Source organism: Bombina bombina, chromosome 3, assembly GCF_027579735.1.
Source record: "Bombina bombina isolate aBomBom1 chromosome 3, aBomBom1.pri, whole genome shotgun sequence".
Taxonomy (NCBI): domain Eukaryota; kingdom Metazoa; phylum Chordata; class Amphibia; order Anura; family Bombinatoridae; genus Bombina; species Bombina bombina.
This window is the reverse complement of record NC_069501.1, coordinates 965,350,261-965,378,070: the sequence shown is the minus strand read 5'-3', so window position 1 is coordinate 965,378,070 and position 27,810 is coordinate 965,350,261. Positions and strand designations below refer to the sequence as shown.

The 27,810-nt window shown below is 43.3% G+C and overlaps 1 protein-coding gene across 1 annotated transcript in view; it reads right to left on the bottom strand.

The window, feature by feature from the left end:
• RB1 (RB transcriptional corepressor 1) overlaps positions 1–27,810 on the bottom strand; it is a 1,127,793-nt gene that overhangs the window by 656,108 nt on the left and 443,875 nt on the right. Inside the window, exon 15 of the mRNA XM_053708021.1 lies at positions 21,958–22,045. Coding sequence (XP_053563996.1) covers positions 21,958–22,045 — 88 coding nt within the window. The remainder of the gene's footprint in view (positions 1–21,957; positions 22,046–27,810) is intronic.

Below are 27,810 nucleotides of genomic sequence, written 5' to 3'. Positions count from 1 at the left end.
AGATGAAAACGAGCAAACGGAATGATGTCCATTGCCGCCACCATCAATCCAATTATCTCCATGCACTGAGAAACTGATGGCCGAGGATTGGACTGAAGGGATCGGCATGTATTCAGAATCTTTAACTTTCTGACTTCCGTCAAGAAGATTTTCATGGATATAGAGTCTATTAGAGTTCCTAGGAAAGGAACCCTTGTCTGTGGAATTAGTGAACTCTTTTCTAGATTCACCTTCCACCCGTGAGTCCTTAGAAAGGATAGAACCATATCGATATGAGACTTTGTCAGCTGATAAGACGACGCCTGGATCAGAATATCATCCAGATAAGGCGCCACTGCAATGCTTCGCGGCCTTAGAACCGCCAGCAGAGACCCTAGAACCTTCGGGAAGATCCTGGGTGCCGTGGCCAGCCCAAAAGGAAGAGCCACGAACTGAAAATGTTTGTCCAGAAAGGCAAACCTCAGGAACTGGTGATGATCTCTGTGGATAGGAATATAAAGACATGCATTCTTTAAGTCCACGGTAGAATTGTCCAAATAGTCTCCATCTTGAAGGATGGGACTCTGAGAAACTTGTTTAGACTCTTGAGATCTAAATGGGTCGGAACATTCCCTCTTTTTTGGGAACCATAAAAAGATTTGAGTAAAACCCCTGCCCTGTTTTGGAACGGGACAAATTACTCCCATAGTGTAGAGGTCTTTTACACAACGTAAAAACGCCTCTTTTTATCTGGTCTACAGACAATCATGACAGAAGAAACCTTCCCCTTGGGAAGGAATTTTTGAACTCCAACTGATACCCTTGAGACACGATTTCTAGTGTCCAGGGATCCTGAACGTCTCTTATCCAAGCCTGGACAAAGAGAGAAAGTCTGCCCTCCACTAGATCCGGTCCTGGACCGGGGGCCGTCCCTTCATGCTGATTTGGGAGCAGCAGTGGGCTTCTTGGGTTGTTTACCCTTGGTCCAAGCCTGGTTGGGTCTCCAGGTGGACTTGGCTTGTGCAAAATTCCCTTCCTGTTTAGCGGAAGAGGGGACACCCTTTAAATTTCAAAAGGAACGAAAATTACTCTGTCTACCCCTTTGCTCAGATGTTTTATCCTGAGGGAGGAGGTGACCCTTACCTCCCGTAATATCGGAAATAATCTCTTTCAAGTCAAGCCTGAACAGGGTCTTTCCCTTGAAAGGAATAGCCAAAAGCTTGGATTTAGAGGACACATCCGCAGACCAAGATTTTAACCATAAAGCTCTGCACGCCAAGATGGAAAATCCTGAATTCTTAGCCGCCAACTTGGCAATCTGAAAGGCAGCATCCGTAACAAAAGAATAAGCCAGCTTAAGGGCCTTAATTCTATCCATTATTTCTTCCAAAGAAGTCTCTGTCTTAAGAGACTCTTCTAGGGCGTCAAACCAAAAGGCAGCCGCAGATGTGACTGGTACAATGCAGGCCGTCGGTTGTAGTAGAAACCCTTGATGAATATATAGCTTTTTCAGAAGACCCTCCAACTTTTTATCCATAGGGTCTTTGAAAGCACAACTGTCCTCAATAGGGATATTCGTACGTTTAGCCAGGGTAGAGATAGCACCCTCCACCTTAGGGATCGTTTGCCAAGAGTCCACGGCATCAGCTATAGGGTACATTTTCTTAAAAATAGGGGAAGGGGAGAACGGGATACCCGGCCTTTCCCATTCCCGCGTAACAATTTCCAAAATTCTGTTAGGAACCGGAAAAACATCAGAATAAGAAGGAACCTCTAAGTATTTGTCCATCTTACACAATTTCTCTGGTGGTACCACAATAGAGTCACAGTCGTCCAGAGTCATCAAAACCTCCCGCAGCAACAGATGGAGGTGTTCAAGTTTAAATCTAAAAGACATAACATTCAACTCTGTCTGGGGCAATACACTTCCTGAGTCAGACAGTTCCCCCTCAGTTAGGGTCTCCCTACCCCCCACCTCAGATCCCTGGGAGGGTACATCAGAGATGGCCATCAAGGCATCAGAAGTCGCAGGGACCACATGGGCTTCTGTCCTGCTGCGTTTGCCTTGTAACAATGGCAACATAGACAAAACCTCTGTAAGAGTTGATGACATAACTGCAGCCATATCCTGCAGAGTGAATGAAGTGGACGCAGTTGAGGAACACGGCGTCGCTTGGGTGGGCGTTAAAGGTTGTGACTCTTGGGGAGAAAGTTGCGGCATACCCTGGTTCTCATCAGACTGAGAAGCATCCTTAGACAGACTTGCATTCAAGAAAATTTGTTCTTTACATTTTAAAGCCCTCTCAGTACATGAGGGAAAAAAAGTAATAGGGGGTTCCACATTGGCATCTAAACACATAGAACAGGTACTTTCCAGAAGTTCAGCCATGACAAACAAACCAGCAATAGCAATATTGGTAGGTTTCTGTAAAATTACAAGAAATTTAAAAAAGGCAAATACTTTAGAAAAAAAGAAAGTTGCTTCAGAAAATGGATGTACTGTCTCTTTAAAAATTAAAGCCGCATATGCGTTTGTTGCTCCGCACTAAGCTGCATTAATTTTGAAACACCCTAAGACTTATAAAAATTTATACTGTCAGAGAATTATCGATTAAGCAATTTATGTCTAAATTAGCTCCTTGCACCTGTCCCCAAAACGAAACACTGAATAGTCGTGGACAGCGCTCCTAAAGTCGCTTGTGAAGTTTGTAAGCACAAGCGACTTAGGCCACACCGGAGCCTTGATACATGCTGCTCCAAGACAGAATCCGGATAGAGAAGGCGCATCTGAGCGCACGAAAATCAAGCCCCGCCCCTCATGGGCGCAACTAAAGTCCCCGGTTAAAGCAAGTACCGCATGGAAAATAAAACATGTCGGTCTTTATAATAGTACCTCAATCACCAATGTGCCCCTTCACATAAACACACACTAGTCTAGCAATGTCAAGTGAAATATAATACTGTGCTGTGCCTGCCATAATCTCTCAGCGTCAAGCCCATGGTAAAAACATTAGCCCCTAGTTAACCCTTTATTAGGCTACTGATTATCCAAAAAAAAGGGAATACTTATACACATAACCTGTAATGCAAAACGATTACCCTTTCCCTGTACAGGGAATACATGCCAGTCTGTTCTGAGATACTTCAGTCTCCCCAGAAATAAATGACTGTACATACCTTAATGCTGAACACAGTAAGAAACAGTCCCACACAATGAAGATGTTCCCTTTCCTCACCTCCAGCACGTCTGTGGGGACAAATAAAGTCTTAGATAATATTTGCTAAGACCATCAGCAGGGCAGCAATCCATATGGGAGCGTGTTATTACTGAGTGAGCATCTCCCCAGTTCCATTGCTGAAAGCCAGAAGCTCTAGCCCTGAGAAAAAATAGTACACACCGGCACCATTTAAAAAAATAAACTGTTGATTGAAGAATCTAAACTAACACCTCACTTTACCTTTTCCTATCACTAACACAGGCAAAGAGAATGACTGGGGTGAGAGGGAAGGGAGGAGCTATATATACAGCTCTGCTGTGGTGCTCTTTGCCTCCTCCTGCTGACCAGGAGGCAATATCCCATAAGTAAGGATGAAATCCGTGGACTCGTCATATCTTGTAAAATAAATAAATTTATCAGGTAAGCATAAATTTTGTTTTCTTTCCTAAGATTTGGCGAGTCCACAATGTCCTCAATTACTGTTGAGAACCAAAACCTAAGCTAGAGGACACAAATACCAGGGCGGGAGAACAAGACAGACAGACCTAAACAGAAGGCACCACCGTTTGAAAAACCTTTCTCCCAAAAGCCTCAGCCGAGGCAAAATTATCAAATTTGGAAAATGTGGAAAAAGTATGCAGAGAAGACCAAGTTGCAGCCTTGCAAATCTGTTCACAGAAGCCTCATTTTTGAAGGCCCAAGAGGAAGAGACAGCCCTCGTGGAATGAGCTGTAAATCTCTCAGGAGGCTGCTGACCAGCAATCTCATAAGCCAAACTAATTATACTTCTCAACCAGAGAGAAAGTAGAAGTAGCTTTCTGACCTTTACGTTTTCCAGAGAAATAAACAAACAGGGCAGAAGACTGGCAAAAATCCTTAGTCGCCTGTAGATACAACTTAAGAGCACGCACAACGTCCAGATTGTGCAACAAACGTTCCATATGAGAAGAAGGATTAGGGCATAAAGAAGGAACAACAATTTCCTGATTAATAATTTTATCTGAAACAACTTTAGGAAGAAAACCCAACTTCGAACCGCCTTATCCACGTGAAAGATAAAATAAGGCGAATCACACTGTAAAGCCGAGAGCTCCGAAACTCTACGAGCAGAAGAAATAGCAAACAGAAACAAAACCTTCAAAGATAATAACTTAATATCTATGGAATGTAAAGGCTCAAACGGAGCCTGATGCAAAACTTTCAGAACAAGGTTAAGGCTCCAAGGAGGAGCAATAGACATGAACACAGGCCTGATTCTGACCAGGGCCTGACAAAAGATTGAACATCGGGCACATCTGCCAGACGCTTGTGTAACAAAATAGACAATGCAGAAATCTGAACCTTCAGAGTACGGACTGATAAACCCTTCTCCATACCTTTTTGGAGAAAACAGAATTTATGTTTACCTGATAAATTACTTTCTCCAACGGTGTGTCCGGTCCACGGCGTCATCCTTACTTGTGGGATATTCTCTTCCCCAACAGGAAATGGCAAAGAGCCCAGCAAAGCTGGTCACATGATCCCTCCTAGGCTCCGCCTACCCCAGTCATTCGACCGACGTTAAGGAGGAATATTTGCATAGGAGAAACCATATGATACCGTGGTGACTGTAGTTAAAGAAAATAAATTATCAGACCTGATTAAAAAACCAGGGCGGGCCGTGGACCGGACACACCGTTGGAGAAAGTAATTTATCAGGTAAACATAAATTCTGTTTTCTCCAACATAGGTGTGTCCGGTCCACGGCATCATCCTTACTTGTGGGAACCAATACCAAAGCTTTAGGACACGGATGATGGGAGGGAGCAAATCAGGTCACCTAGATGGAAGGCACCACGGCTTGCAAAACCTTTCTCCCAAAAATAGAGTCAGAAGAAGCAAAAGTATCAAACTTGTAAAATTTGGTAAAAGTGTGCAGTGAAGACCAAGTCGCTGCCCTACATATCTGATCAACAGAAGCCTCGTTCTTGAAGGCCCATGTGGAAGCCACAGCCCTAGTGGAATGAGCTGTGATTCTTTCGGGAGGCTGCCGTCCGGCAGTCTCGTAAGCCAATCTGATGATGCTTTTAATCCAAAAAGAGAGAGAGGTAGAAGTTGCTTTTTGACCTCTCCTTTTACCGGAATAAACAACAAACAAGGAAGATGTTTGTCTAAAATCCTTTGTAGCGTCTAAATAGAATTTTAGAGCGCGAACAACATCCAAATTGTGCAACAAACGTTCCTTCTTTGAAACTGGTTTCGGGCACAGAGAAGGTACGATAATCTCCTGGTTAATGTTTTTGTTAGAAACAACTTTTGGAAGAAAACCAGGTTTAGTACGTAAAACCACCTTATCTGCATGGAACACCAGATAAGGAGGAGAACACTGCAGAGCAGATAATTCTGAAACTCTTCTAGCAGAAGAAATTGCAACCAAAAACAAAACTTTCCAAGATAATAACTTAATATCAACGGAATGTAAGGGTTCAAACGGAACCCCCTGAAGAACTGAAAGAACTAAGTTGAGAGTCCAAGGAGGAGTCAAAGGTTTGTAAACAGGCCTGATTCTAACCAGAGCCTGAACAAAGGCTTGAACATCTGGCACAGCTGCCAGCTTTTTGTGAAGTAACACAGACAAGGCAGAAATCTGTCCCTTCAGGGAACTTGCAGATAATCCTTTTTCCAATCCTTCTTGAAGGAAGGATAGAATCTTAGGAATCTTAACCTTGTCCCAAGGGAATCCTTTAGATTCACACCAACAGATATATTTTTTCCAAATTTTGTGGTAAATCTTTCTAGTTACAGGCTTCCTGGCCTGAACAAGAGTATCGATAACAGAATCTGAGAACCCTCGCTTCGATAAGATCAAGCGTTCAATCTCCAAGCAGTCAGCTGGAGTGAGACCAGATTCGGATGTTCGAACGGACCTTGAACAAGAAGGTCTTGTCTCAAAGGTAGCTTCCATGGTGGAGCCGATGACATATTCACCAGATCTGCATACCAAGTCCTGCGTGGCCACGCAGGAGCTATCAAGATCACCGACGCCCTCTCCTGATTGATCCTGGCTACCAGCCTGGGGATGAGAGGAAACGGCGGGAATACATAAGCTAGTTTGAAGGTCCAAGGTGCTACTAGTGCATCCACTAGAGCCGCCTTGGGATCCCTGGATCTGGACCCGTAGCAAGGAACTTTGAAGTTCTGACGAGAGGCCATCAGATCCATGTCTGGAATGCCCCACAGTTGAGTGATTTGGACAAAGATTTCCGGATGGAGTTCCCACTCCCCCGGATGCAATGTCTGACGACTCAGAAAATCCGCTTCCCAATTTTCCACTCCTGGGATGTGGATTGCAGACAGGTGGCAGGAGTGAGACTCCGCCCATTGAATGATTTTGGTCACTTCTTCCATCGCCAGGGAACTCCTTGTTCCCCCCTGATGGTTGATGTACGCAACAGTTGTCATGTTGTCTGATTGAAACCGTATGAACTTGGCCCTCGCTAGCTGAGGCCAAGCCTTGAGAGCATTGAATATCGCTCTCAGTTCCAGAATATTTATCGGTAGAAGAGATTCTTCCCGAGACCAAAGACCCTGAGCTTTCAGGGATCCCCAGACCGCGCCCCAGCCCATCAGACTGGCGTCGGTCGTGACAATGACCCACTCTGGTCTGCGGAAGGTCATCCCTTGTGACAAGTTGTCCAGGGACAGCCACCAACGGAGTGAGTCTCTGGTCCTCTGATTTACTTGTATCCTCGGAGACAAGTCTGTATAGTCCCCATTCCACTGACTGAGCATGCACAGTTGTAATGGTCTTAGATGAATGCGCGCAAAAGGAACTATGTCCATTGCCGCTACCATCAAACCTATCACTTCCATGCACTGCGCTATGGAAGGAAGAGGAACGGAATGAAGTATCCGACAAGAGTCTAGAAGTCTTGTTTTTCTGGCCTCTGTCAGAAAAATCCTCATTTCTAAGGAGTCTATTATTGTTCCCAAGAAGGGAACCCTTGTCGACGGAGATAGAGAACTCTTTTCCACGTTCACTTTCCATCCGTGAGATCTGAGAAAGGCCAGGACGATGTCCGTGTGAGCCTTTGCTTGAGGAAGGGACGACGCTTGAATCAGAATGTCGTCCAAGTAAGGTACTACAGCAATGCCCCTTGGTCTTAGCACAGCTAGAAGGGACCCTAGTACCTTTGTGAAAATCCTTGGAGCAGTGGCTAATCCGAAAGGAAGCGCCACGAACTGGTAATGCTTGTCCAGGAATGCGAACCTTAGGAACCGATGATGTTCCTTGTGGATAGGAATATGTAGATACGCATCCTTTAAATCCACCGTGGTCATGAATTGACCTTCCTGGATGGAAGGAAGAATTGTTCGAATGGTTTCCATCTTGAACGATGGAACCTTGAGAAACTTGTTTAAGATCTTGAGATCTAAGATTGGTCTGAACGTTCCCTCTTTTTTGGGAACTATGAACAGATTGGAGTAGAACCCCATCCCTTGTTCTCCTAATGGAACAGGATGAATCACTCCCATTGTTAACAGGTCTTCTACACAATGTAAGAATGCCTGTCTTTTTATGTGGTCTGAAGACAACTGAGACCTGTGGAACCTCCCCCTTGGGGGAAGCCCCTTGAATTCCAGAAGATAACCTTGGGAGACTATTTCTAGTGTCCAAGGATCCAGAACATCTCTTGCCCAAGCCTGAGCGAAGAGAGAGAGTCTGCCCCCCACCAGATCCGGTCCCGGATCGGGGGCCAACATTTCATGCTGTCTTGGTAGCAGTGGCAGGTTTCTTGGCCTGCTTTCCCTTGTTCCAGCCTTGCATTGGTCTCCAAGCTTGCTTGGCTTGAGAAGTATTACCCTCTTGCTTAGAGGACGTAGCACTTTGGGCTGGTCCGTTTCTACGAAAGGGACGAAAATTAGGTTTATTTTTGGCCTTGAAAGGCCGATCCTGAGGAAGGGCATGGCCCTTACCCCCAGTGATATCAGAGATAATCTCTTTCAAGTCAGGGCCAAACAGCGTTTTCCCCTTGAAAGGAATGTTAAGTAGCTTGTTCTTGGAAGACGCATCAGCTGACCAAGATTTCAACCAAAGCGCTCTGCGCGCCACAATAGCAAACCCAGAATTCTTAGCCGCTAACCTAGCCAATTGCAAAGTGGCGTCTAGGGTGAAAGAATTAGCCAATTTGAGAGCATTGATTCTGTCCATAATCTCCTCATAAGGAGGAGAATCACTATCGACCGCCTTTACCAGCTCATCGAACCAGAAACATGCGGCTGTAGCGACAGGGACAATGCATGAAATTGGTTGTAGAAGGTAACCCTGCTGAACAAACATTTTTTTAAGTAAACCTTCTAATTTTTTATCCATAGGATCTTTGAAAGCACAACTATCTTCTATGGGTATAGTGGTGCGTTTGTTTAAAGTGGAAACCGCTCCCTCGACCTTGGGGACTGTCTGCCATAAGTCCTTTCTGGGGTCGACCATAGGAAACAATTTTTTAAATATGGGGGGAGGGACGAAAGGAATACCGGGCCTTTCCCATTCTTTATTTACAATGTCCGCCACCCGCTTGGGTATAGGAAAAGCTTCTGGGAGCCCCGGGACCTCTAGGATCTTGTCCATTTTACATAGCTTCTCTGGGATGACCAAATTGTCACAATCATCCAGAGTGGATAATACCTCCTTAAGCAGAGCGCGGAGATGTTCCAACTTAAATTTAAACGTAATCACATCAGGTTCAGCTTGTTGAGAAATGTTCCCTGAATCTGTAATTTCTCCCTCAGACAAAACCTCCCTGGCCCCATCAGACTGGTTTAGGGGCCCTTCAGAACCATTATTATCAGCGTCGTCATGCTCTTCAGTATCTAAAACAGAGCAGTCGCGCTTACGCTGATAAGTGTGCATTTTGGCTAAAATGTTTTTGACAGAATTATCCATTACAGCCGTTAATTGTTGCATAGTAAGGAGTATTGGCGCGCTAGATGTACTAGGGGCCTCCTGAGTGGGCAAGACTCGTGTAGACGAAGGAGGGAATGATGCAGTACCATGCTTACTCCCCTCACTTGAGGAATCATCTTGGGCATCATTGTCATTGTCACATAAATCACATTTATTTAAATGAGAAGGAACTCTGGCTTCCCCACATTCAGAACACAGTCTATCTGGTAGTTCAGACATGTTAAACAGGCATAAACTTGATAACAAAGTACAAAAAACGTTTTAAAATAAAACCGTTACTGTCACTTTAAATTTTAAACTGAACACACTTTATTACTGCAATTGCGAAAAAATATGAAGGAATTGTTCAAAATTCACCAAAATTTCACCACAGTGTCTTAAAGCCTTAAAAGTATTGCACACCAAATTTGGAAGCTTTAACCCCGTTTTTAACTTTAACCCCTTTACAGTCCCTGGTATCTGCTTTGCTGAGACCCAACCAAGCCCAAAGGGGAATACGATACCAAATGACGCCTTCAGAAAGTCTTTTCTATGTATCAGAGCTCCTCACACATGCGACTGCATGCCATGCCTCTCAAAAACAAGTGCGCAACACCGGCGCGAAAATGAGGCTCTGCCTATGATTTGGGAAAGCCCCTAAAGAATAAGGTGTCTAAAAAAGTGCCTGCCGATATAATCTTATCAAAATACCCAGATTAAATGATTCCTCAAGGCTAAATATGTGTTAATAATGAATCGATTTAGCCCAGAAAAAGTCTACAGTCTTAATAAGCCCTTGTGAAGCCCTTATTTACTATCTTAATAAACATGGCTTACCGGATCCCATAGGGAAAATGACAGCTTCCAGCATTACATCGTCTTGTTAGAATGTGTCATACCTCAAGCAGCAAGAGACTGCTCACTGTTCCCCCAACTGAAGTTAATTCCTCTCAACAGTCCTGTGTGGAACAGCCATGGATTTTAGTAACGGTTGCTAAAATCATTTTCCTCATACAAACAGAAATCTTCATCTCTTTTCTGTTTCTGAGTAAATAGTACATACCAGCACTATTTTAAAATAACAAACTCTTGATTGAATAATAAAAACTACAGTTAAACACTAAAAAACTCTAAGCCATCTCCGTGGAGATGTTGCCTGTACAACGGCAAAGAGAATGACTGGGGTAGGCGGAGCCTAGGAGGGATCATGTGACCAGCTTTGCTGGGCTCTTTGCCATTTCCTGTTGGGGAAGAGAATATCCCACAAGTAAGGATGACGCCGTGGACCGGACACACCTATGTTGGAGAAAAGACAAAATCCTAGGAATCCTAACCTTACTCCAAGAGTATCCCTTGGATTCACACCAATGAAGGTATTAACGCCATACCTTACGGTAAATCTTTCTAGTTACAGGCTTGTGAGCCTGAATCAAGGTCTCAAAGACCAACTCAGAAAAAGCACGCTTAGACAGAACTAAGCGTTCCATCTCCAAGCAGTCAGCTTCAGAGAAACAAGATTTGGATGACAGAATGGACCCTGAGTTAGAAGGTCCTATCTCAGAGGCAACTTCCAAGGTGGGAGAGATGACATCTTCACTAGGTCTGCATACCAGTTCCTGCGAGGCCACACAGTGGCTATTAGAATCACTGATGCTCTCTCCTGTTTGAAACAAGCAATGACTCGTGGAAGTAGCGCAAACGGAGGAAACAGGTATGCCAGGCTGAAAACCCAAGGAACCGCCAGAGCATCTATCAAAACGTCCTGAGGGTCTCTTGACCTTGAACCAGACCTTGGAAGCTTGGCATTGTGCCAAGACGCCATCAGATTCAGCTCCGGCACCCCCAATTTGAGAGTTAAAATGGAGAATACATCCGGATGGAGTGTCCACTCCCTGGGATGAAAGGTCTGTCTGCTGAGGAAATCCGCTTCCCAGTTGTCTACTCCTGGGATGTGGATGGCAGACAGCAATTGACTGGAACCTGATAAACTGGACAACTGAGGCAAAGTCATCAGAGAATTGAAAATCATTTTCAACTCCAGGATGTTTATGGGGAGAGCAGACTACTCACGAGTCAATAGTCCCTGCGCCTTTAACGAGTCCCAGACTGCTCTCCAGCCCAGCAGGCTAGCGGCCGTGGTCACAATCACCTAGGAAGGTCTCCAGAAGCATGTGCCCTGAGATAGATGGTCTAGATCTATCCTTTGAGATAGTTTTGAATTATCTTCGTTCCATTGTCTGAGCATACATAACTGCAGAGCTCTTAAATGGAACCGAGCAAAGGGAATGATGTCCATGGACGCGACCATCAGACCAATTACCTCCATACATTGAGCCACTGATGGTCGAATAGTAGACTGCAGAGAGAAGCAAGCAGCAAGAATCATTGATTTTCTAACCTCCGTCAGAAAAATTTTCATAGCTAGAAAATCTCAGGAACTTGTGATGATCCCTGTGAATGGGAACATGAAGATATGCATCCTTCAGGACTATGGTTGTCATAAAAAACCCTCTTCTATAAAGGGAAGAATGGAAGAAATAGTTTCCATCTTGAAGGACAGTACTCTGAGAAACTTGTTTAAACACTTCAGATCTAAAATAGGACGGACAGTTCCCTCCTTTTTAGGAACTATAAACAGATTGGAATAGAAATCTAGACCCTGTACAGGAACTGGAATTATCACTCCCAGGGAGGCAAGGTTGTGAACACATTTAAAGAATGCCTCTCTTTATCTGGTCTGCAGATAATCTTGAGAGGTGAAACCTTCCCCTGGGAGGAAAAGTCTTGAATTCTAATTTGTAACCCTGGAATACTATGTCCACAGCCCAAGGATCTGGAACATCTCATATCCACGCTTGAGAGAACTGAGAGTCTGTCCCCAACTTGAACCGATCCTGGATCGGGGGCAAACCCTTCATGCTGATTTGGATTCAGCTGAGGGACTGCTTCCCCTTGTACCAAGACTGATTTGGGTCTCAAAGAAGACTTGGACTGCTCCTGCTTGGAAGAAGAAGTGGAAGGCTTTCCTCTGAAGTCAGGAAAGGAACGAAAATTACAGACGTCCCTTAGGTCTTTGCATCTTATCTTGAGTAATATCAGAAATTATTTCTGCCAGACCAGGTCCAAACAAGGTCTTACACCCTTGTAAGAAATCGCCAAAAGCTTGACCGTTGAGGAAACATCAGCTGACCAAGATTTTATCCACAATGCCCAGCGGGCTAGGACGATGAAGCCAGACATCTTGGCTCCCAGTCTAATAACCTGCATGATAGCATCAGAATTAAAGGAATTGGCTAGCTTAAGAGGCTTATTTCTATCTTGGATCTCATCCAAAGGAGTCTCTACCTGAAGAGAATCAGCAGGGCATCAAACCAGTAGGATTCCGTACTTGTCACAGTGGCAATAGACACAGTCGGTTGGCATAGGAGACCTTGATGAACATATATCCTCCTCAAATAGGCCTCCAGCTTTTTGTCCTTTGGGTCCTTAAAGGAACAGCTATCCTCAATAGGAATAGTAGTTCTTTTAGCCAAAGTAAAAATTGCCCCTTCTACTTTAGGTACAGTGTGCCAAGGTTCTTTAACGGAGTCGGCGACAGGAAACATCTTTTTAAAAATAGAAGACGGTAAAAGGAATCCCTGGCTTCTCCCATTCCTGTGTAATAATCTCTGTAGCAAGGTCAGGAACCGGAAACACTTCCGAAGAGGAAGGAACATCAAAATAACTTAAGTTTACTTGATTTCTTAGGAATGACAACAGCAGGGGTGTCAGAGTCATCCAGAGTAGCCAAAACCTCCTTTAACAGTACACGAAGGTGTTCAAACTTAAATCTAAAAGATACAACTTCAGCATCAGAAGGCGGCATTACACTCTCTGAATCTGAGATTTCACCCTCAGAGGCTACCAACGTATCTTCCTCATCAGATTTATGAGGGAGGGCAACTTGGGTAGCAAGAGCTGGATCAGAAACCTTACTATCCGAATCTCTAATTTTCCTCTTGCGTTTTCCTTTTAAAATAGGAAAGGCAGCTAACACAGCAAATACAGCTGAAAATACCTGGGTAGCAATTTCTGCTAGCAAATGAACTCCCCCAGGAGATTGTGAGGAACCGCAGAGCACTGCATGTGACACCATTGAGGCTTGGGATGAAACAGGAGAAAGCTGTGGCAGTGCCTGAACAGCATCATCCTGATTGACGTTGGGCTCAGCATAAAAAAAAAAATCCTTTACACTGCAATGTTTTCTTAACACAAGCGGAACAAAATTGCATAGGAGCAGCAATTTGTGCTTCTAAACACAAAAGGCACTGATTCATGAGAGCAGACTCCTGCTCCATATCAGACATTGTCTCAGAAATACAATTAATAAAAAGAACCGGCTATGTTTATACTCTTCCTTTAAAAAGCAAAATTATACCCAATAAAAAAAAGGAGGTATATAAAATGTTTTATTGTTTATAAAAAAAACCCTCAGTAAAAGAATTGGTTCCAGTAAACTGACCCTCTCTATAAAGTCAAATGAAGTGCGCAGATACGCTCAAATAAGTCTCAGTACCTCCACACCTCAGCAGTAACTGAGGCGCCTACCTGCCTTCCGTTCCTGCGACTTCACCAAGAGACCGTAATGAGGGAATCCTTAATACTGCAAAACACTGCTGCATAGCTGACACTGCTCAAAATACAAAGGAAAAGAGTCACGTGATCGGCGTTATGACCTGCGCCCCAGGAGGCGCGAAAACACCATAAACCGCCTCTTCCTGATACGCTGAGACGACTCAATCTTAGTAAAGAACTTCCCTCAGTGTGAGCAGTTCGCGGGTAAAATTCCAGGTCGGATTGCAATACAGTAAGCGATCCCCAACAGCAAACACCCAAGCTTGTCAGGCTATAAATAAAAACTAAAGGAACCCTTATCTGGATGTCGGAATACACCAACATAACACTCTTGTGCGGAGTATAGTACAACACACATAAGCCCAAGAGAACACAGAGCCCAAATAAAGTTAATACCTTACTCTACTAAATGAGATAACCCCGTCTCACAACACATGCCTTATGTGCCTGCCACCTGCCCTAAATCATTCCCATTCCAAGGAATTTTATGTCCCAATAAATATATGTGTGTGTATGTATATATATATGTATGTATGTATATATATATATATATATATATATATATATATATATATATATATATATATATATGTGTGAAAAAGAAAGAACAGAGTAAACCTACTCTGACTATCTATACTAGGGCAGCAAATTGTTAGGAAAACGCAACAAGGAGCACCTTACAAGTTCCTAACTGCTTTAAAGCCACCACTACCATACTGCAGAAAATAATGTGGAGTACAGCTAGACCCTAAAATCTTGCTTGAAGCGTAGAAATCCAATTTCTTTTACAAGATATGATGAGTCCATGGATTTCATCCTTACTTGTGGGATTTAACCTCTTGCTAGCAGGAAGTGGCAAAGAGCACCACAGCAGAGCTGTATATATATATATATATATATATATATATATATATATATATATAGCTCCTCCCTTCCCTCCACCTCCCGTCATTCTGTTTGCCTGTTTTAGTGATAGGAAGAGGTAAAGTGAGGTGTTAGTTTTATATTCTTCAATCAAGAAGTTTTTTTTATTTTAAAATGGTGCCAGTGAGTACTATTTTCCTCAGGGAGAGATTGTCAGTCTATAACTTCCCAAGAGGAGTTATTTTTCTGCCCTGATGTTGATGATCTTAGTTAAATGTTATCTAAGATCCATGCTGGTTCCCACAGAGAAGTTGAAAGTAGTGTAAAGAAACATCTTCAGTGTGGAGAACCGTGTCATGCTACAAGCAGCATTTAGGTATGTTCAGTCATTTGTTTCTGGGGAGACTTGATGCATCAGAACAGGCTGACATTTTTCTCTGTCTGGGGAGGGGTAAATCAGTATGTACTACATGTATGGTAATGGTGTACCTGGAATTTCCTTTATATTGACTGCTAAATGTGTCTGATATCACTTTTCAGAGTTAATGGGCTAAACGCTGGGAGATGCGGTTGCTGGCTAAGAACGGTCATTCATTTTTCTGACCTAAGGGAGTACAGTTGTTTATCAGGCAGTTAGACTTGATATTGGTATGACATGTTTGTGTAAGAGGGGCACATGGCTTTATATTTTATTAAAATCGACATGCTTTGATTTTTTTCTTTGCAACCCATGCGGGTCTCTGTAAAGGCTAGTGTTACGCCCACAGGGGGCGGGCCTATTTTCGCACGCTCAGACGCGCAGTATCTTCCAGATCGCATAGACAGCAAGGTCCTGGGGCCTAAGTTGTTTTGCCATTCGAAGGGTATTAAAAGCTTCTCAAGCAGCAGCAGTGTATTCCGGGGGCAGGTAGGAGGTGCTGGGGCCTGAATAAATAAATAATAGTTTTTTTTGTCATAACGGTTAAATCGATTTATATTGCTTTTTACACATCTAAGCAAGCTGGTGCAATACTATTAGTATATTTTGGGCACATTAAAACAATTTTTATTGCCATAAATGCTTTTTTGAAGATAACAGAAAAATTGTTGAGCTTTTATTATTTAAAGGCGCAGTACACTTTGTTTGTATAATTGAATTCAGAGCTCAATATTTTAAGTAAAGAACGACTATTATTGCTATTGCTAGTCTGTTTAACATGTCTGAACTTGAGGAAACTACCTGTTCTGTGTGTTTAGTTGCCATTGTGGAACCCCCTCTTACATTTTGTTCCTCGTGTACTGAGAGGGCCTTACAATGTAAAAAGCAGATTTTATGTAAAGAAAGTGTGTCTAAGGATGATTCTCAGTCTGAGGAGAATCAGGATATGCCACCAAAATCTCCCCAAGCGCCACAACCTTTAACACCCACCCAAGCGATGCCGGGATCTTCAACCGCGTCTAATTCATTTACTCTGCAGATATGGCTGCAGTTATGTCAACTACCCTTACAGAGGTATTATCTAAGTTGCCAGTGTTACAGGGCAAACACAGCAGGACATAAGTCAATGTGAGAACTGAGTCCTCTCATGCTTTGTTAGCTATCTCTGATGTACCCTCACAGGGATCTGAATTGGGGGTCAGGGAACTTCTGTCTGAGGGGGAGCTTTCCGATTCGGGAAGGGTGTTGCCTTAGACGGACTTGGACGTCATGTCCTTTAGATTTAAGCTTGAACACCTCCGCCTGTTACTTCGGGAGGTTTTAGCGACTATGGATGATTAGGACTATTGTGGTACCACCAGAGAAATTGTGTAAAATGGACAACTACTTAGAGGTACCTGCTTACACTGATTTTTTACCGGTTCCTAAGAGAATTTCTGAGATTATTAAGAGGGAATGGGACAGACCGGGTATCCAGTTCTCACCTTCTCTTAATTTTAAGAAGATGTATCCCATATCTGACACTGTTAGGGACTCTTGGCAAACAGTCCCTAAGGTGGAGGGAGCTATATCTACCCTAGCTAAGCATACAACTATTCCTATTGAGGACAGTTGTGCTTTCAAAGACCCTATGGAAAAGAAATTGGAGGGTCTGCTAAAGAAACTGTTTATTCATCAGGGTTTCCTTTTACAACCGACGGCCTACATTGTACCAGTTACCACTGCGGCGGCCTTCTGGTTTGATGCATTAGAAGAGTCTCTTAAGACAGACTCCTTTAGAGGATATTTTAGATAGAATTAAGGCTCTTAAGCTGGCTAATTCTTTAATTACAGATGCCGTCTTTCAGATTGCCAAATTGGCGGCTAAGAATGCCGGATTTGCCATTTTAGCGCGTAGAGCGTTATGGTTAAAATCTTGGTATGCTGATGTGTCATCTAAGTCAAAGCTTTTGGCTATTCCTTTCAAAGGAAAACCCCTATTCGGGCCTGACTTGAAAGAAATAATTTCTGACATTACGGGAGGTAAGGGTCATCTCCTTACTCAAGATAGATCTACTAAACTGAGGGGGAAACAAAATAATTTTTGTTCCTTTCGGAACTTTAAAGGAGTCCCCTCTTCTTCCACCAAGCAGGTAGGGAATTGTGCTCAGACCAAGTCCGTCTGGAGACCCAACCAGGCTTGGAACAAAGGTAAACAACCCAAAAAGCCCACTGCTGCTACCAAGACAGCATGAAGGGGCGGCCCCGATCCGGGACCGGATCTAATAGGGGGCAGGCTTTCTCTCTTTGCCCAGGCTTGGGTAAGAGATGTTCAGGATCCTTGGACACTGGAAACCGTGTCCCAAGGGTATCAACTGGAAATCAAAAATTCTCTCCCAAGGGGGAGGTTTTTTCTTTCAAGATTGTCTGTAGACCAGATAAAAAGAGAGGCGTTCTTACGTTGTGTAAAAGACCTCTCTACTATGGGAGTAATTCGTCCCGTTCCAATACTGGAACAGGGGCAAGTGTTTAACTCAAATCTCTTCGTGGTCCCCAAAAAAGAGGGCACGTTTCGTCCTATTTTAGATCTAAAAAGTCTAAACAAGTTTCTTAGAGTCCCATCCTTCAAGATGGAGACTATTAGTACAATTCTGCAATTGATCCAAGAGGGTCAATATACGACTACCGTGGACTTAAAAGATACATATCTTCATATTCCTATCCACAAGGATCATCACCAGTTCCTAAGGTTTGCCTTTCTGGACAAACATTTTCAGTTTGTGGACCTTCCCTTCGGGTTGGCCACAGCCCCCAGGATCTTCACAAAAATTCTAGGGTCACTTCTGGCGGTTCTCAGGCCGTGGGGCATTGCAGTGGCGCCTTATCTGGACGATATTCTGATCCAGGCGTCATCTTACCATCTAAAAAAGTCTCATACAGACATGGTTCTGTCCTTTCTGAGGACTCACGGGTGGAAGGTGAATCTAGAAACGAGTTAATTAATTCCACAGACAAGGGTTCCCTTCTTAGGAACTCTAAAAGATTCCATATCTATGAGTATTTTCTTGACGGAGATCAGAAAGTTTAAGATTCTGAATACATGCCAAGCTCTTCAGTCCAATCCTCGGCCATCAGTGGCCCAGTGAATGGAAGTAATTGGATTGATGGTGGCGGCAATGGACATCATTCCGTTTGCTCGTTTTCATCTCAGACCACTACAACTGAGCATGTTCAGGAAGTAGAAGGGAGATTATGCAAATTTGTCTCCCAAGATAGATCTGGATGAGGAGACAAGAGATTCTCTTCCTTGGTGGTTGTCGCCAGATCATCTGTCCCAAGGGACGTGCTTCCGCAGACCTTCATGGGTGATAGTGACAACGGACGCCAGTCTACTAGGCTGGGGTGCAGTCTGGAATTCCCTGAAGGCTCAGGGTGTGTGGACTCAGCCGGAGTCTCTTCCAATCAATATTCTGGAATTGAGAGCAATATTCAATGTGCCTCAGGCGTGGCCTCAGTTGGCTTCGGCCAAATTCATCCACTTTCAGTCCGACAACATCACGACTGTGGCTTACATCAATCATCAGGGAGGAACAAGGAGTTCCTTAGCGATGACAGAAGTATCCAAGATAATTCGGTGGGTGGAGACTCACTCTTGTTATCTGTCAGCAAACCTACATCCCAGGAGTGGACAACTGGGAAGCGGACTTTTTAAGCAGACAGACTTTTCATCCGGCGGAGTGGGAACTTCATCCGGAGGTCTTTGCCACTCTGATCCTCAGATGGGGCAGACCGGAATTGGATCTGATGGCGTCTCGTCAGAATGCCAAGCTCCCGAGATACGGATCCAGGTCAAGGGATCCCCAGGCCGAACTGATAGATGCCTTGGCAGTGCCTTGGTCGTTCAACCTAGCTTATGTGTTTCAACCGTTTGCTCTCCTTCCCCGGGTGATTGCTCGGATCAAATAGGAGAGGGCTTCAGTAATTCTAATCGCGCCTGCGTGGGACCCTTCAAACACCCAAATCTAGTTTCTCTGCAACTGACTGCTTGGAGATTGAACGCTTGATTTTATCGAAGCGGGGGTTCTCTGATTCGGGCATTGATACTTTGATTCAGGCACGTAAGCCTGTCACTAGAAAGATCTACTATAAGATATGGCGTATATATATCTTTATTGGTGCGAATCCAAGGGCTACTCATGGAGTAGAGTTAGGATTCCCAGGATTCTGGCTTTTCTCCAAGAAGGATTGGAGAAAGGGTTATCAGCAAGTTCCTTAAAGGGACAAATCTCTGCTTTGTCAATTTTACTACACAAACGTTTGGCAGATGTTCCAGATGTTCAGTCTTTTTGTCAGGCTCTGACCAGAATCAAGCCTGTATTTAGAACAATTGCTCCACCCTGGAGTTTGAATTTAGTTCTTAATGTTCTTCAAGGGGTTCCGTTTGAACCCATGCATTCCATAGATATTAAGTTGTTTTCTTGGAAAGTTTTATTTTTGGTTGCTATTTCTTCTGCTCGTAGAGTTTCTGAGCTTTCAGCGTTACAATGTGACTCGCCTTATCTTGTCTTTCATTCTTATAAGGTGATTTAACGTACCAAACCTGGGTTCCTTCCTAAGGTTGTTTCAAATAAGGATATTAATCAGGAAATTATTGTTCCTTCATAATGTCCTAATCCTTCTTCTAAAAAGGAGCGTCTGTTGCATAACTTGGACGTGGTCCGTGCCCTGAAGTTTTACTTGCAGGTGACTAAGGATTTCCGTCAATCATCTTCATTATTCATTGTTTTTTCTGGAAAGCGTAGGGGTCAGAAGGCTACAGCTACCTCTCTTTCTTTTTGGCTGAAGAGTATCATCCGCAGTGATGTGCAGTCACTAGAGGCAGGTGAGGCAGTGCTTCACCTCTCATATGGGCAAAAATATATTTTTTTTATTGGCTTTAAAAAAAAAAATTGTAATTTTTTTTTCCCAGCATTTTTTTTTCTCACAGCTACATGTTGTGCAATGAAGAGGCACAAGCAGGTCTGCCCACCATTACACAACATGCTGCGCCATCTACTGGATGCAAGTGGTTAAGACAATTGCATGGCCCATTAACTGCTTATTTGAGGCAGTCCTATTTGGGCTGAACCAATCCAGTGAGATGCAATAGTAAATGGAACCTAGGGTTGGGGCTGGATGTTAAATGATATAAAACAAAACAAAAACGGAAAAAAACAACTTTCATATATTTTGTTGCTGTCCTGTGAAGCTGCCAGCTTTGCTAAAGTGAAAAAGAGAGTTCTGTTCTTCCCCTCTAAGTGCAGTGGAATGTGCCACTGTCACTTCCTGAATCCTTCCAGAGCAGGAAAAGAGGCACAGAGAACAGTGTTTCACCCACATCTTATTAAAGTAAGATCTTACTGAAAAGGATTCTGTTAGTGAAAATGATAATTTAATGAATGTGGTTTAGTGTTTTTTTACTCTTTTACAGCAGGGTCGTTTTTGTATATTGTTTACTCAAACTTTACACCCACTAACTTAGCAGCTTGCCTCTGTACTTCACACTAAATTATAGACAAATTTTCTGAACTCTCTGTAGCTCTGCTGTTTTATTACTTTAAAATGCAGTGGTCCCCCCCCCCCCCCCCCCCTTGTGTGTGTGTGTGTGTGTCTCTCTCTCTCTATCTATCCATCTCTCTCCTTATGTGTTGTTCTCCCCCATGGTCTCTTTCTCTCTCTCTCTGTCTCTCCTCCTCCCCCTCTGATTCTCATCCCTTATGTAATGAAAGAATCTGTAAGCATAATTTGCAGCATTGAAGTAAAAAGTATGTTTTAAACATATTTGAATGGGCATGGATTTCTAGATATCATAATCAGAGCAAGCATTGTGTTATCTGGCAAGAGTTTCTGTTACAATCCTTTAAACTAAAATCAGATGTTTACTAAGTTGACCAGTTTTCCAAGACACCATTTAAAGGGACATGAAACCCATATGCAAATTTAAATAACTTTCCAATTTACATCTAATATCTAATTTTCTTCATTCTTTTGATGTCCTTTGTTGAAAATCATATCTAAATATGCTCAGTAGCTGATTGGTGGCTGCACATAGATACCTCATGTGATTGGCTCACCAATGTGCATTGCTATTTCTTCAACAAAGGATATCTAAAGAATGAAGGCGTATCCTGCCACTGCCTCACCAGCCTCTGACGTCACTGCACGTCACTGATCATCCGTCTGGCATATGAGACTGCTGGACAGCAGCCTCCTGAACGATGCTTCTGTTGAACAGATTTGCAAGGCTGCAACTTGGTCGTCTCTTCACACTTTTTCCAAATTTTACAAATTTGATACTATTGCTTCTTCTGAAGCTGTTTTTGGGAGAAAGGTTCTTCAAGCAGTGGTGCCTTCCGTTCATCCGTGTCCTGTAGCTTTGGTATTGTATCCCACAAGTAAGGATGAAATCCATTGACTCGTCATATCTTGTAAAAGAAAAGGACACTTATGCTTACCTGATAAATGTATTTCTTTTACGAGTCCACAGCCCACCCTGTCATTTCTAAGACAGGTATGTACTTATTTTTATTAAACTTCAGTCACCTCTGCACCTTTGGCTTTTCCTTTCTCTTCCAAACTTCGGTCGAATGACTGGAGGTGGAGGGGAGGTAGGAGGGAGGTGGAGGGGAGGTAGGAGCTATATATACAGCTCTGCTGTGGTGCTCTTTGCCACTTCCTGCTATCTTAGGAAAGAAATAACATTTTGACAAGACCATACAACTGAAAGTACACCACCATTTAGTCTAAAGAACATTTGCTCAGTATTAAATTATTTTTAATAAAGAATACAATAACAAAATCATTTGATAAAGAAAAAAATAAAAGTCAATATAAAGCACCCTATATATTAAATTCAAATTAATCTATGTAGGAGAGTGTTTTCTTCTATAACAAAAAAATTAATAAAACTGCAAATAACTTACATTAAAGTATGAGATGAGAACATCAGACGGCTCATCACTTGCAGAGTTTAAAGTAACCGATAGTTGGTGGATTGTGTTCATTACCGCCCTAGTAAAAAGACAATATGGTCATATGGATGTTTTTAGAAGAAGTTAAAATAAAATAAAGTATTCTATGGTTGGCACATTACTAAACTCTAGTACTTGTAATACATATTTTTAAATATTACTTAGGTTTTTTTTTATCAAACTTTACCACACCTGGTGTAGGAAAGGTCATCTCTCACCATCATTGCCACCCCAAAAAAAGATCCCTTTCAGCTAATTTTACAACATCTACCACTCATAAATATCAGGAAACTAAGAACACAAACTTCTGCTCCTAGTAATGAAACATCACATGAAAGGCCGCCAGAAGGATACATTTGCATAGCAATCAGAATAGGATATACAAACTACTACCCGTCATTCCTTTCTGAAGTCTATAAGGAAAGACATATGGATGAAGAACCCAGCCTCTATGCACTGAAAAACAGAAGCTCCTAAAAAAATAGTCAATGATCTGCAAAACAGACAAGGAAGTTCAGTGGAGCTTTCTCACTTCTTATGAAAGCAACCTACATTGGTTTAAGCAACAGGGTTTAGAGTTTGCAACAAAGCAAAGACCAGTTTGCCAGAGTAGTTTTCAGGCTTTTTTTTACCAAGTGATCCAATACCAGTAATTCTTATTTCTGGGTGATTTGCATCAACAAAAAGAAACCTATGGATGACAACAAAAACTATAGTGACGATACAATCACTTATTTTAGTAAAGAGATGAGTATGTGCATTATACCTATGGTTTGGATACTCTGACAGCACAGGCTCTAGGATAAAGCATACAAATATGAATTCTGTAGGAAATCAATAAGTTTTTGGCAATAAAAAAAAAAAGGAGAAACAAATGTAACTAAACTGTAAGAGGAAAAAAAAAGCAGTAAAAATTAGGCGTGCATTCTATTTGGACGACTCTGTATTCGTCTGAGTATTGCCTAATTTGTTCATTCAGCACAAAACAGAAGGCCCAAGTAGTAGTGACTGCACGAGTAGAATGTGCAGTGATTCGTGAAGGGGGCTCCTGACCACCCTCCTTGTAAGTCATGTGAATCAGACTTCTCAATCAAAAGGAAAAAGAGTGACAGCTGAAGCCTTCTGCCCCTTGCTCTTAACAGTATACAGAATAAATAAGGATGATGATTGACAAAATTCCTTAGTAGCTTGAAGGTAGAACGTCAACACTCTGACCACATCCACATGTTGTAACAATCTCTCTTTGGAGGATGACAGCTTGGGACAGTGTGAAGGAACTACAATGTCCCGGTGTATGATGCGGGTATTAACCCTTTGAGTGCTAAGCAATTTCCCACCTGGGGTGCTAAGCTGGATTAGAGGTTTTTTTTGTTTTTTCTTAATATTTTTTTTTTCCTTCAGATCACCAAGACTTATACCGTTGGTTAGGCGATTACCTTTCCAACTGTGGGTCTTGGGGGTCTATATCAGCTTATATGCCTGAGATACAGGCTTCTAAGCAGCATGCCCCCATTTCCCTATACTGTCTATTGTAATTTTTCTATAAAGTTGTGCGGTGACGTCGCAAAACGTGAAGCCCCCGGCGATGCCTGTCACTTTACAGGCCCGATCGCTGGGTGGGAGCTCTAAGCCGTCATCAGCACCTGACTGGGAAAATTTGCGATGGCTCAGAGCCGTCGTAAGCACTCAAATTGTTAATTAACTTGCGTAGAAAGCCTAGTTAAGTCTTCAATACAGCCTTATTCTGATGGATCACCAGATACGGAGAATCACACATTTAAGCCGAAAGCTCTGATACTCTGCGAGCAGAGGAAAACATAATTTATGCTTACCTGATAAATTTATTTCTCTTGTAGTGTATCCAGTCCACGGATCATCCATTACTTATGGGATATTCTCCTTCCCAACAGGAAGTTGCAAGAGGATCACCCACAGCAGAGCTGCTATATAGCTCCTCCCCTAACTGTCATATCCAGTCATTCGACCGAAAACAAACAGAGAAAGGAGAAACCATAGGGTGCAGTGGTGACTGAAGTTTAAATAAAATTTAGACCTGCCTTAAAAGGACAGGGCGGGCCGTGGACTGGATACACTACAAGAGAAATAAATTTATCAGGTAAGCATAAATTATGTTTTCTCTTGTTAAGTGTATCCAGTCCACGGATCATCCATTACTTATGGGATACCAATACCAAAGCTAAAGTACACGGATGATGGGAGGGACAAGGCAGGATTAAGCGGAAGGAACCACGGCCTGAAGAACCTTTCTCCCAAAAACAGCCTCCGAAGAAGCAAAAGTATCAAATTTGTAAAATTTGGAAAAAGTGTGAAGCGAAGACCAAGTCGCGGTCTTGCAAATCTGTTCAACAGAGGCCTCATTTTTAAAGGCCCATGTGGAAGCCACAGCTCTAGTAGAATGAGCTGTAATCCTTTCAGGGGGCTGCTGTCCAGCAGTCTCATAGGCTAGGCGTATTATGCTCCGAAGCCAAAAGGAAAGAGAGGTTGCCGAAGCTTTTTGACCTCTTCTCTGTCCAGAGTAAACGACAAACAGGGTAGATGTTTGACGAAAATCTTTAGTAGCTTGTAAGTAAAACTTCAAGGCACGGACTACGTCCAGATTATGTAAAAGACGTTCCTTCTTTGAAGAACGATTAGGACACAATGATGGAACAACAATCTCTTGATTGATATTCTTGTTAGAAACCACCTTAGGTAAAAACCCAGGTTTGGTACGCAGGACTACCTTATTTGCATGAAAAATCAGATAAGGAGAATCACATTGTAAGGCAGATAGCTCAGAGACTCTCCGAGCCGAGGAAATAGCCATCAAAAACAGAACTTTCCAAGATAAAAGTTTAATATCAATGGAATGAAGGGGTTCCAACGGAACTCCTTGAAGAACTTTAAGAACCAAGTTTAAGCTCCACGGGGGAGCAACAGGTTTAAACACAGGCTTAATTATAACCAAAGCCTGGCAAAATGCCTGGACGTCTGGAACCTCTGCCAGACGCTTGTGCAAAAGAATAGACAGAGCAGAAATCTGTCCCTTTAAGGAACTAGCTGATAATCCTTTGTCCAAGCCCTCTTGGAGAAAAGACAATATTCTAGGAATCCTAACCTTACTCCATGAGTAATTCTTGGATTCAAACCAATAAAGTTATTTATTCCATATCTTGTGGTAGATTTTCCTGGTAACAGGCTTTCGTGCCTGTATTAAAGTATCAATGACTGACTCGGAGAACCCACGCTTTGATAGAATCAAGCGTTCAATCTCCATGCAGTCAGTCTCAGAGAAATTAGATTTGGATGATTGAAAGGACCTTGTTTCAGAAGGTCCTGTCTTAGAGGCAGAGTCCATGGTGGAAAGGATGACATGTCCACTAGGTCTGCATACCAAGTCCTGCGTGGCCACGCAGGTGCTATCAGAATCACAGATGCTCTCTCCTGTTTGATTTTGGCAATCAGTCGAGGGAGCAGAGGAAACGGTGGAAACACATAAGCCAGGTTGAAGAACCAAGGCGCTGCTAGAGCATCTATCAGCGTCGCTTCTGGGTCCCTGGACCTGGATCCGTAACAAGGAAGCTTGGCGTTCTGGCGAGACGTCATGAGATCCAACTCTGGTTTGCCCCAACGATGAATCAACTGAGCAAACACCTCCGGATGGAGTTCCCACTTCCCCGGATGGAAAGTCTGACGACTTAGAAAATCCGCCTCCCAGTTCTCCACGCCTGGGATATGGATTGCTGACAGGTGGCAAGAGTGGTACTCTGCCCAGTGAATTATATTTGAGACTTCTAACATCGCTAGGGAACTCCTGGTTCCCCCTTGATGGTTGATGTAAGCCACAGTCGTGATGTTGTCCGACTGAAATCTGATGAACCTCAGTGTTGCTAAATGAGGCCAAGCCAGAAGAGCATTGAATATCGCTCTTAACTCCAGAATATTTATTGGAAGAAGTTTCTCCTCCTGAGTCCACGATCCCTGGCCTTCAGGGAATTCCAGACTGCACCCCAACCTAGAAGGCTGGCATCTGTTGTTACAATTGTCCAATCTGGCCTGCGAAAGGTCATACCCTTGGACAGATGGACCAGAGAATCTCTGGTCTCTTGATCCAGATTTAGCAGAGGGGACAAATCTCCTCTCAGCATGCATAATTGCAGCGGTCTTAGATGAAGGCGTGCAGATGGCACTATGTCCATTGCCGCTACCATTAAGCCGATTGCATCCATACACTGAGCTACCGAAGGGATGGAGTGAAGAACACGGCAAGTATTTAGAGGTTTTGATAACCTGGACTCCATCAGGTAAATTTTCATTTCTACAGAATCTATAAGAGTCCCTAAGAAGGAGACTCTTGTGAGTGGGGATAGAGAACTCTTTTCCTCGTTCACTTTCCACCCATGCGACCTCAGAAATGCCAGAACTATCTCTGTATGAGACTTGGCAACTTGAAAGCTTGACGCCTGTATCAGGATATTGTCTAGACACGGAGCCACCGCTATGCCTCGCGGTCTTAGAACTGCCAGAAGTGAGCCCAGAACCTTTGTAAAGATTCTCGGGGCTGTAGCCAACCCGAAGGGAAGAGCTACAAATTGGTAATGCCTGTCTAGAAAGGCAAACCTTAGAAACCGATGATGATCTTTGTGAATCGGTATGTGAGGGTAGGCATCCTTTAAGTCCACTGTGGTCATGTACTGACCTTCTTGGATCATGGGTAGGATGGTCCGAATAGTTTCCATTTTGAAAGATGGAACTCTGAGGAATTTGTTTAAGATCTTTAGATCCAAAATTGGTCTGAAGGTTCCCTCTTTTTTGGGAACCACAAACAGATTCGAATAAAAACCCTGTCCTTGTTCCGTCCGCGGAACTGGATGGATCACTCCCATAACTAGGTCTTGCACACAGCGTAGGAATGCCTCTTTCTTTATCTGATTTGCAGATAGCTTTGAAAGATGAAATCTCCCTTGTGGAGGGGAAGCTTTGAAGTCCAGAAGATATCCCTGAGATATGATCTCCAACGCCCAGGGATCCTGAACATCTCTTGCCCACGCCTGGGCGAAGAGAGAAAGTCTGCCCCCTACTAGATCCGTCGCCGGATAGGGGGCCATTCCTTCATGCTGTCTTAGAGGCAGCAGCAGGCTTTCTGGCCTGCTTGCCTTTGTTCCAGGACTGGTTAGGTTTCCAGGCCTGCTTAGATTGAGCAAAAGTTCCCTCTTGTTTTGAAGCGGAGGAAGTTGATGCTGCACCTGCCTTGAAATTTCGAAAGGCACGAAAATTAGACTGTTTGGCCTTTGCTTTGGCCCTGTCCTGAGGAATGGTGTGACCCTTACCTCCAGTAATGTCAGCAATAATTTCCTTCAAACCAGGCCCGAATAAGGTCTGCCCCTTGAAAGGAATGTTGAGTAATTTAGACTTCGAAGTCACGTCACCTGTCCAGGATTTAAGCCATAGCGCCCTACGCGCTTGGATGGCGAATCCGGAATTCTTAGCCGTTAGTTTAGTCAAATGAACAATGGCATCAGAAACAAATGAGTTAGCTAGCTTAAGTGTTCTAAGCTTGTCAATAATTTCAGTCAATGGAGCTGTATGGATGGCCTCTTCCAGGGCCTCAAACCAGAATGCTACCGCGGCCGTGACAGGCGCAATGCATGCAAGGGGCTGTAAAATAAAACCTTGTTGAATAAACATTTTCTTAAGGTAACCCTCCAATTTTTTATCCATTGGATCTGAAAAAGCACAACTGTCCTCAACCGGGATAGTAGTACGCTTTGCTAAAGAAGAAACTGCTCCCTCCACCTTAGGGAC